An 11,410-nucleotide genomic window follows, 5' to 3' on the forward strand; every position below is an offset into this window, starting at 1 on the left:
CGCCACCCCTTGTCTTACCAGACGACTCTGTTCTATCCTGCCGATACAGCATATAACCAGCCAGCTGTATGTTGATAAAGTCGTCGTTCAGCCATGACTCCTTGAAGCATAAGATATTAGTTTTTAATGTCCCGTTGGTAGTTTAATTTTCCTCGTAGGTTGTTGATTTTATTTCCCAATGATTGCATTTTAGCTAGTAGAACATAAGGCAGTGGGGGTTTATTCGATCGCCTACTAATTCTCAGAAGGCAGCACGACCGCCATTCTCTTTTCACGCACATGACGGGGATTTGGGGAAATAAGTATGTCCTTCACGTCCGGCTCGTTAAAGGAAAAAAGAAAAGCTTCTGCCAGTTCATGGTGAGTAATCGCTATTCTGATGTTCAGAAGTTATTTTCGGTCATAAGAGACAGAGTTCGACTATTGGTAAAAACAAAGTGTGTACCTTGAACTCTAATGTCATCCGATTCTAGATATAACACCCTAGGAACTTCCGACAGAGAGTAATTGACGAGTAACCCCCCCCCCGAATAAATCTACTTGAATTGAAATTACACGACGTCATCATTCACAGCAGCAGAGAGCCCTACAGATGGCATTTTGAAATTGAATCATTACAGCATCAGGCTACAAACAAATACTTTATAACGTTGTAAAATGTTCAAAAACTCCCACAATGATGTGGGAATTCACACGACAGAGGCTATTATTCATCAGGTTCAAATACAACTAGTAGAAAGGCTAATAATTCAACATTATACATAAACAGACGATGAGATGGAATCACGAATTACCTGGACTTCCTTCTGCTATTGGTGCATATCCAGGATTGGCGGTGCCATAAGACCCATAGCTGCTATGAAAATATAACAGGTAAAGTTAAAGTAGAAGAGCAATGTGTGATTTAAATTGCTACAGACTACACTTTCTATCAAGATGTGCATTTGATTGTATCAATACAGAGGACTGTACTGGCTCTCATGTTTTGAAAAAGTATAGTATATATATGCTAGGCCTAATACCATGGAAAATAACCACAATCTCCATACAAACATGACTTTTACACATGACGTTCTCACCTTAGAATCGGGGTACTCTCCATTTCCACCTAAGCTTACACAACATTCAAAGAAATAATGCAAGCGAGAGTTGGTTCCCTTTAGGTTCCCACCCTTGCATGTGATTTATGTTAGATTATCGTAAATCATTACACACATCCAAAAAATCCCCTTCGTATGTGGTTCAAGGACTCGCAACTCTTCCTCTTTTTTTAACAAATCTGATGAAACACCAAAAACACAATTTCCCCTTAACAATAACTTTACACAATTTCGATTTAGGCTAAGCTATGACCTATCTCTTCGTTTCGTTTCGTGTTGAGGAAGTTCCGTAGTATTTGGGACATTGATCTTGGATCAGTTTAGGTTTCTTGCTAACAATGATAATGACAATTGTTTGGGTGCTGGAAGCGGATTTTGGATCAGCTTCTTGAGAAACCAGCAACCCGTGACAGTGATGATGCGTGCCTCACACAGGAAAAGCATTCATGGGAAACAATTTACATGCAATACCTTATACGTGACTAATTGCGTATAATGAGTAATTTTGAGGGAGATGTCCTCAATTTGACATACATAAGAACAGCTATTCAGCCTAGTGCCTACACTAGTTACGTACTTTAATTTATCTCAGTTAATACACTACCCATAACACTTTGCAGTCCTTCCGGAAGCCCTTTTCTTCCCTTCCGCCGTTGCTGTGTCCTCCTTAAAATTATACAGGCGGGTGAGTTATCTAAATCTATGTCCATCGACATATTTAGAAGACGTAAGAACATATATCTAGCTCATTAATCACTTATGTGAATTCAAGTTCTACAATTTACCGCAACATTATAGGCATTGCACATTTCTAATCCCTCAAATGCCATGGTTTCGAACGGCTTGCTTTCCCAGTGGCTAGCTAGCTACCTTTCCACACCGGTGTTTCCAATATCATAACTGCCTAGTTATCTTGCTAGTACCTACGTCCATACAGTGGGGCCGACACGTGTTTCATAAAATATAAATTACGCTTTGATTTTGCATGGTTTTTATAGCTAACGCCAAGGTTTTAGACTCGTAATGAAATGCATATCAGACAAACTAGTTAGCTACGTAGCTATTTATCATATTGCCTTACACAAGTCAACTAACTCGCGCTAGTTAGCCCAAACTCATGCCTTCCAACAATGTTTATTGCTTTAGAACGCACTTGCTTTCAATGCGATTGACATATTACAAATTCATATCATCTTTACACTTACGGCGTCATGTGTTTACACCGTTTAGTTACCTGTAGCTTGTCATTGTGATACAGGGGAAATCTAAATGGCTTGCAAGAGCCAACTACTGGTAACTTAGCTAGTTACCTTGTTTCTAGCAATACGAGTTGGCAGAACTAGCTAGTCATGTTATGGTAACTAACGTTACACAGCCACTGATTGTGGGTGATTTGATATGCTGTAATTGTTGGTGTTTTGCCAGTGTTAATTGTTGCCAGTGTGTGTTTAATGTTAACAAATTACCTTATCTTCTCAGGTCACCATGGCAGCCCTCAGACCTCTTACCAAACCGAAGATTGTCAAGAAGAGGGTTAAGAAATTCATTCGCCATCAGTCTGACAGATATGTCAAGATCACGGTAAGCACATTTGCTAAACGCATATCAAAGATGACACTTCTCCCTTTATTATTGTAAGGTTGCATATCATGTAATTTGTGGCAGAAACAAGGCTTTTCAAACATTGCACTTGGCGGAAACAAGGCTTTTCAAACATTGCACTTGGCGGAAACAAGGCTTTTCAAACATTGCACTTGCAGGGAGGCAAAGGACATTAATCTCCCTCGAGCAGAGTAGTTAGAAGGAACATTGATCCTAACTGCGGTTCTATGTAATGTCTTTGCCTTTCCGCCTCCAGAAAAGCTGGCGTAAGCCCAGGGGTATTGACAACAGGGTCCGCAGGCGGTTTAAGGGTCAGATGCTGATGCCAAACATTGGTTATGGTAGCAACAAGAAGACCAAGCACATGCTGCCCTCTGGCTTCAGGAAGTTCCTGGTGCACAACATCAAGGAGCTCGAGGTCCTCATGATGAGCAACAAGTAAGTTTTGTTGGTTAGTTTTTGGTGTAGTTTTTATCTTCAAGTTAAAGGTACCCAAAGGGCAATATTATTCCTCATGGGGGTATTTCCAAGTCTCCTATTTAACTGATACCACCCACAACATGAAGCATACTACATAGGGCATTACATGCAAAGCTACATGGGGTAGAATAGAGGGCGTAGTCTTAGTGGAAAGAGGATTGCGTAAGTCATGCCTGTCCACAAGGGTCAGGAGCAAGTTGCAGCAGAATTGACATTATCTATAATTCACTTCTACTCGCCTTATGATGAAAAGATCATCAAGTATGCACCGTGCCTACCTTGGGTAAACCCTCGTAAATCAAGTATATTGCTTTGATTTTCTAGTCCTGGGTACCCACAGTTATAGACCTGTAATAAAGCCCCTTCCTGTTTCAGAAAGTTAACTTGGGTGTGTTCAGCAGGACGCAATGTTTTTGAACATTCAAATCGAAATGTTCTACGTAGACCGAACACGCCTCTGACATGTAAAATAAGGAATCACATCGACTCTGTTCATAGCATTTTCTATCTTCAACGTTGGAGAACGTTCCTAATATGTAAATAAACGATACAATTTAAGACAGAGAATAGCATGTTCATTACCGCCACAATACTACAGCCAAAATGGGAGCCACCTAGAAAAACTACAAATTCTAGCAAATTTTTTAAATAACAAGCCTGAAATTCTTTCTAAAGACTGACATCTACTGGAAGCCCTATGAACTGCAATCTGCGAGGTTTTCCATTGATATTCCCATAGACAGCCATTTCAATGAGTGGTGAGCTCAAAAAAAAAAAAAGTCTGGATGGATTCTCCTTGGATTTTTGCCTGCTATGTCAGTTCTGTTATACTCAGACATTATTTTTAACAGTTTTGGAAACTTTAGTTTTTTCCATCCATTACTACCAATTATATGCATATCCTAGCTTCTGGGCCTGAGTAACAGGCAGTTTACTTTGGGCACCTCAGTCATCCAAACTTCTGAATACTGCCCCCTATCTCTAAGAAGTTTTAATGATAGCCCAGACTAAATACCAGACGTTGTAAGATTGTCTTAAGTGAAGCCTTTCGTTGTCAGGTCTAAACATTTTGGCCACGTTGTCCCTCAGGCCACAGGATGTTTTTGACCTGGTTTTATCCTCACTGTGTATAGGAGCCTAGATGTCCTTAGTGACCTTCATTCTAGAGTTGGGAGAAATTCAGACTTTTATATCGTAATACCGTCCTTCTCTCACTAAGGGATATATGGTGTTACCGGTTTAGTACACAACGGGGCGTAAAAAAAGCCAAAATGATAATTGACTGTTTATTAGGCTTTTGACTCTGTCATTCACCACATCCTCATTGGCAGACTCGATAACCTTGGTTTCTCAAATGATTGCCTAGCCTGGTTCACCAACTACTTCTCTGATAGAGTTCAGTGTGTGAAATCGGAGGGTCTGTTGTCCGGACCTCTGGCAGTCTCTATGGGGGTGCCACAGGGTTCAATTCTTGGGACGACTCTCTTCTCTGTATACATCAATGATGTCGCTCTTGCTGCTAGTGAGTCTCTGATCCACCTCTACGCAGACGACACCATTCTGTATACTTCTGGCCCTTCTTTGGACACTGTGTTAACAACCCTCCAGATGAGCTTCAATGCCATACAACTCTCCTTCCGTGGCCTCCAACTTCTCTTAAATACAAGTAAAACTAAATGCATGCTCTTCAACCGATCGCTGCCTGCACCTGCCCGCCCGTCCAGCATCACTACTCTGGACGGTTCTGACTTAGAATATGTGGACAACTACAAATACCTAGGTGTCTGGTTAGACTGTAAGCTTACCTTCCAGACTCACGTCAAACATCTCCAATCCAAAGTAAAATCTAGAATTGGCTTCCTATTTCGCAACAAAGCATCCTTCAATCATGCTGCCAAACATACCCTCGTAAAACTGACAATCCTACCGATCTTCGACTTTGGCCCTGTCATTTACAAAATGGCCTCCAATACCCTACTCAATAAATTGGATGCAGTCTATCACAGTGCCATCCGTTTTGTTACCAAAGCCCCATATACTACCCACCACTGCGACCTGTACGCTCTCGTTGGCTGGCCCTCGCTTCACTCTCATCCCCAAACCCACTGGCTCCAGGTTATCTACAAGACCCTGCTAGGTAAAGTAAAGCCCCCCCTTATCTCAGCTCACTGGTCACCATAGCAGCACGCGATCCAGCAGGTATATCTCACTGGTCACCCCCAAAACCAATTCCTCCTTTGGCCGCCTCTCCTTCTAGTTCTCTGCTGCCAACGACTGGAACTATAAAAATCTCTGAAACTGGAAACACTTATCTCCCTCACCAGCTTTTAAGCACCAGCTGTCAGAGCAGCTCACAGATTACTGCACCTGTACATAGCCCATCTATAATTTAGCCCAAATAACTACCTCTTCCCCTACTGTATTTATTTATTTATTTAGCTCCTTTGCACCCCATTATTTCTACTTTGCACATTCTTCCACTGCAAATCTACCATTCCAGTGTTTTACTTGCTATATTGTATTTACTTCGCCACCATGGCCTTTTTTTGCATTTACCTCCCTTATCTCACCTCATTTGCTCACATTGTGTATAGAGAATAGACTTTTTTTTCTACTGTATTATTGACTGTGTTTGTTTTACTCCATGTGTAGCTCTGTGTTGTTGTATGTGTCGAACTGCTTTGCTTTATCTTGGCCAGGTCGCAATTGTAAATGAGAACTTGTTCTCAACTTGCCTACCTGGTTAAATAAAGGTGAAATAAAAATGTAAAAAAATTGCCGGAATGCTAACACAATTAGCACAAGTAATAGAGAATTTCCATGGAGGCGGCTAGCTAAATATGCTAATGAGCGCAAATGAAAATAAACCAATTGCAAAGACGAGCAATCCAGCTCGTAAAGTTATACATGTATAGGTAGGAGCTACCGGATGTCATTTTTGCGAGCGAATGTGAACAAAATACATAGTGCAAATGAACAAAGTTCTGCTGCATGCAGTACTTGAACTCTAGCAGGATGTCTGTGGAGTATAGTGTTGCTAGGACAACAGGTCTGCCTGCTCTGCTCGGAGAAGACAAGAGGAGAAAAAAATGCAAGGAAATCAAGATGGCAATGGCAGCTATACAAATAACGAATCCAAATGGCTTTTTATTTTATTTATTATTTTTACCTTTATTTAACTAGGCAAGTCAGTTAAGAACAAATTCATATTTTCAATGACTGCCTAGGAACAGTGGGTTAACTGCCTTGTTCAGGGGTAGAATGACAGATTTTTACCTTGTCAGCTTGGGGATTCGATCTTGCAACCTTTCGGTTACTAACGCTCTAACCACTAGGCTACCTGCCGCCGCTTTGCCTTCTCAAACATGGCAGAAAGCGAACACAATATGATTCTCTTGTCACCTTAAGTTAACCACTTACTTAGCACGTTAAACTAGGGGTCATCTTAGTGCATAATTCTGCATTTTTCATGCAGGAAAGAAAGGAAACTTATCTTTCTGCTTTTTTTTTTAAACGCCGATCTAAAATGCTTTTTATTTATACACTGAACCAAAATCTAAACGCAACATGCAACAATTTCAAAGATTTTACTGAGTTACAGTTCATAAGGAAATCAGTCAATTTAAATAAATTCATTAGGCCCTTATCTATGGATTTCACATGCCTGGTCACAGATTCCCCCCAAAAAAGGTAGGCGCCGTGGATCAGAGAACCACCTAATCTGCTGTGACCACCATTTACCTCGTGTAGCGCGACACATCTCCTTTGCATAGAGCTGATCAGGCTATTGATTCTGGCCTGTGGAATGTTGTCCCACTTAAATGGCTGTGGGAAGTTGCTGGACATTGGCGAGACTGGAACACGCTGTTGTACACGTCGATCCAAGGCATCCCAAATGTGCTTAATGGGTGACATGTCTGGTGAGTATGCAGGCCATGGACGAACTGGGACATTTTCAGCTTCCAGGAATTGTGTACAGATCCTTGCGACATGGGGCTGTGCATTATGCTCAAACATGAGGTGATGGCGGCTGGTATATGGCACAACAATGGACCTCAGGATCACATAACGGTATCTGTGAAGAGCACACTTCTCTAGCATGCCAGTGGCCAATGAAGGTGGGCATTTGCAGTCCAGTCAAGACCCTGGTGTGGATGACGAGCATGCAGATGAGCTTCCCTGACATGATTTCTGACAGTTTGTGCAGAAATTCATCCATTGTGCAAATCTACAATTTCATCAGCAGTCTGGGTGGCTGGTCTCAGACAATCCCACAGGTGAAGAAGCGGGGTGTGGAGGTCCAGGGCTGGCGTGGTTACATGCGGTTGAGGCCAGTTGGACGTACTGCTAAACTCTCAAACAATTTTGGAGGTGGCTTATGGTAGTGAAATGAACATTCCATTCTCTTGCAACAGCTGTGGTGGACATTTCCGCATTCCTCATGTCAAATGCAGGCTCCCTCAACTTGTGACGTCTGTGGAATTGTGTTGACAACTGCACATTTTAGTGGCCTTTTATTGTCCGTAGCAGAAGGTGCACCTGTTTAATGAACATGCTGTTTAATCAGCTTCTTGATATTCCACACCTGTCAGGTGGATGGATTATCTTGGCAAAGAAAATGCTCAGTAACAGGGATGTAGACACATTTGTGCAAACATTTTTTGCTAAATAAGCTCTTTGTGCATATGGATAATTTCATCTATCTTTTATTTCAGTTCCTGAAACATGGGACCAACACTTTGTTTCATTTATATTTTTCTTCAGTGTGTTTTCTGTGACAGAGAGCTATAGTTAACGCTATTGAAGCAAAAAACACTGACTTCATATATAACGTAACCCCTGTCAATACACAGCTGGACTCACCTGCTTTCTCCTATTGTGCTATTTACAAACAAACACGTGACTGGCTCAACTGCTGGGGAACTAAGTAAGCTTCATAATGTGACTGGTGTAATAAGAAACAGATTGGATTTATATCCTAATGCATTCCAAAAGTTGACTGCAGGTATTTACTTTAAATAGCTACAAATTAAAATGTATTGAAAAACCTCATAGTTTCTACGGTATTGAAGAAACATTCTGTAGCTATTTCCAAATACCCAAGTATACGGTATACCACTTGTTTTCCAACCCTGGTCCTCGAGTAACCCCAACAGTAAACATTTTTATTGTAAACCTGGACAAGCACACCTGATTTCAACTTGTAAACTAATCATCAAGCCCTCATTGAGCTGAATGAGGTATTTGTTCAGAGCTACAATGAATGTGTACTGTTGGGGGAATTTGAGGACGAGGGTTGGGAAACACTGCGGTATATAGCCTAAGCCTACTTCAGTCTCCAGCGCACTGTTTGGTTGTTGTGGGCTTTTTTTTCTTCTCTTTACTTGTCAAGTGTAAGACAAAAAGATAGTGCTTGTGTGGTTGAATATCCAAACGTTGCCCACATATGAAAATGTTACCTAATTGGTACAACAACAACAAATGTTTGAGTGTAGTCAGCCATGCACAAAGTAAATGGCAACAGTGTGCCACTTTTCACAACAACTGTGCTGAAGCACAAGGTTAAATTTCTCTGCTGTTTTGGTCCTGTAGCTATCGCATTGAAGCAGCGTGAAGCACACCTGTACACATGCACAGATCCTTAGTGTAACTGTGAGGGCAAAGTCTTGCATTGCGCTGCTCATAGCAACATAATGTTGTCTCACTGAAACAATCCTCTCCTTCTCTCCCTGTGCCATTCAGTCTCCAGTGTGTATGGTATTTGGTAATTATCTTGCCTCTAACCATCCTCTCCCCCTCCGTAGGACCCACGCTGCTGAAATCGCCCACAACGTGTCTTCCAAGAACAGGAAGCTGATTGTGGAGAGGGCAGCCCAGCTGGCCATCAAGATCACCAACCCCAATGCCAGACTCCGCAGCGAGGAGAATGAGTGATCCAGCCATTATTTTCTTAATAAAACAGATGTTTAAATGTGGCCTTGTCTCAACAATTTCTTTACTATTCCTTTTCCCATAGTGTGTGTGTTTTATGCCCCCCTCAAGAATTTAAAAATAATGGATGAAAGCATAGGTGGGGGAGATTCATGACACCAGTCCCTCCCTTTAAAATCCATGAGAGGAGAATTCACACTGGAGCCAACGGTAGAAAATAGATATGAAGCACTGGTAGCGCCCTGCAAGGGCGTTCATTTTAACCATGCCCACGACGTTCAGACCCTACTAAAGCCCGGTTGCTTCAGCCAAATTTGAGGCCCGGACCTGTCCCAAATCAGAAATGACTTCTTCAGTATATCCATTAGCTACTCTGTCACTCAATCCCTGCATGCACTCTGCTCTTGGCAGCTCTGAGTAATCATAGTAACGTCTCTGCTTGGGCTCCTCAATGAAGAGACATGAGAGCTGTTAGCTACTTTTCGTCACTCTAAACTCTCAACTAAATGAACATCAATTTCTGTGAAACAATGTCTTATATTTGATGAGGTTGAAGCACTTCTGTCACCATGTTATGAACTTAGTCAGATATCGCTGTACTTCACAGCGGAGCATGAGCAAATGGCACAGCTTCAAAATGTGATAGCCGAGCTCTGCCCGTATCCTAGTTATTGATGGGAAAAAAACAGGCCCTAACCCAATATGTTGGGGCCCGTCGGGTAGCAGAGCTCTAACCGCTGAAGCACAAGTATTTAGCTACACTCGCATTAACATCTGTTAACCATGTGTATGTGACAAGTAAAATTTGAATTAGCATTGGTGCAGCTGGTTCTGAGATTTCTCTGAAATATTTGAAGGTGTAACATTCCAGTGCACCTTTGTGAGAATGGGGCTATGAAGGACTTCTGTTGGTTAGCTCAACATTTTAATTCAGCTAACACTTTTTCACACCCAATCTTGCATGAAGTCCTACCTGTTAGAGTCCTATAGATCAGACCTGGTTGTATCTGGTAAATATGGTAAATCTGGTAAAGTAATGTCTCGGAAGCAGTGGAATCTAGTCTTCTAATACAACCCAAAAATATATTGTAAGACCACATTTGTTTTGTAGAATATTTCAATATCTCACTGGAGTCCTGTGATCTGTCAGCAACACAGTGGGCATTTTAGACAAGCGTCTAGACTTTAACTATGGGATAGCGCTGTACTTGGCCCAAGCACATGCATCAGTGTGTTTGTTGTACTTCAGCCTGTCATGCTGGCATCCTTGCCAACACCCAGCAATGATCCAGGCTGCTCCTTATCCCGGTTCTGACAACAGGATCTAGAACAAAAACAATGGAGACTTGTCTGAAAAAAATGTACATTGCAACTTCCATCTGATATGCTACCAACAGTGATTTTATTATGAGGCTCACAGACGATAGATGGTTGGATCCTCTTTAGGATCTTTGAATATCAAGAAGAACATGTTAATAGATTTGTCGTGTCCTGCAATCAAAACAAACTACTTCATCATCATGAATGCGATTTGAATTAAACCAATTTAGCCAATGGTTTAAAGTCCATCTGAAGCTACCAAAACCAGATTCTTTCCAATCAAGATTCATCTTGAATAATTTGCAATTAATGGAAGATTTAACACAGCTTTGAAGCTTTATGCTGAATGTATTAGATTAAACCAAACCAGTTCTTCTACACAGAAATGACTTTAATGTATTGTCTGCGTATGACAGCTATATTTTGGGCCTCATACCCTCAACCGCATACAGTATTGTTAGAATTACAAAAAATGACAATCACGTTTAGATTCTGCAATTCTGAAATGCTATGTTTTGGGTAGCATGAATAAATAGCCAGTGTCGTCTACTGCCAGCCCCCTGGGGTGAAAGTTTCCATTGCGTTCTGGCAGGCAGGCTGTGCCATCCATCTGTTCATGTAAAATACACTGACATTGATCCAAAGCAGACACAAAATAACAGACATATTTACGTTATCAATCCTGGAATGAATAGTGTTGGTTTGCATCTTCAGTTTTTTGTTTTCATGTAGTTTTAATGTCACGTGTGTGTGTTGCGAGAGAGACAGACACTGATGGATTTATAAATATGCATAGGTTTATGCAAATTCATTCTTTTATCTTTCCTTGGATCTTTTTTTCCCCCTGTTCTCCATCTTGTATTTTTAGGCTGATTCAGACACACCTGAGAATGTTGGAACTACTCCAGTTAGGGTGGGGATTGTGGAGACATCAGGACAGAGCTAGAAGAAACAGTGTGAGGTAAACAGAGAGCAAT

General features: G+C 41.4%; 2 protein-coding genes across 6 annotated transcripts in view; one reads left to right on the top strand and one right to left on the bottom strand.

Annotated features, from left to right (window-relative positions):
- ssuh2rs1 (ssu-2 homolog, related sequence 1) overlaps positions 1–1,400 on the bottom strand; it is a 27,303-nt gene extending 25,903 nt beyond the window's left edge. Inside the window, exons 1-2 of one of the 4 annotated variants that reach the window (XM_039011140.1) lie at positions 1,080–1,400; positions 795–853 (exon numbers count right to left, since the gene is read on the bottom strand). In XM_039011140.1, coding sequence (XP_038867068.1) covers positions 795–853; positions 1,080–1,102 — 82 coding nt within the window. In that variant the 5' untranslated portion in view covers positions 1,103–1,400. Of the gene's footprint in view, positions 1–794; positions 857–1,079 lie in introns of all 4 variants that reach the window. The other 3 variants (XM_039011139.1, XM_039011138.1, XM_039011137.1) reach the window with 3 other exon arrangements.
- LOC120061384 (60S ribosomal protein L32) lies at positions 337–9,157 on the top strand. Of its 2 annotated transcripts, none has more exons than XM_039011160.1 (4): positions 337–360; positions 2,580–2,681; positions 2,959–3,140; positions 8,987–9,157. In XM_039011160.1, the coding sequence occupies exons 1-4, from the start codon at positions 358–360 to the stop codon at positions 9,114–9,116; spliced, it is 417 nt and encodes a 138-aa protein (XP_038867088.1). In that variant the 5' UTR covers positions 337–357; the 3' UTR covers positions 9,117–9,157. The 2 variants fall into 2 exon arrangements, with proteins under 2 accessions (XP_038867088.1, XP_038867089.1); XM_039011161.1 differs by lacking the exon at positions 337–360 and adding an exon at positions 1,656–1,785.
- Positions 9,158–11,410: the final 2,253 nt, after the last annotated feature.

Source organism: Salvelinus namaycush, chromosome 16 (assembly GCF_016432855.1).
Source record: "Salvelinus namaycush isolate Seneca chromosome 16, SaNama_1.0, whole genome shotgun sequence".
NCBI classification, from domain to species: domain Eukaryota; kingdom Metazoa; phylum Chordata; class Actinopteri; order Salmoniformes; family Salmonidae; genus Salvelinus; species Salvelinus namaycush.

Bases quoted from the DNA above. Each gene is read 5' to 3' on its own strand.
- LOC120061384 (XM_039011160.1), top strand. The intron at 2,682-2,958 runs GTAAGCACATTT...TTCCGCCTCCAG, and splicing joins ACAGATATGTCAAGATCACG to AAAAGCTGGCGTAAGCCCAG. The intron at 3,141-8,986 runs GTAAGTTTTGTT...CCCCCTCCGTAG, and splicing joins GTCCTCATGATGAGCAACAA to GACCCACGCTGCTGAAATCG.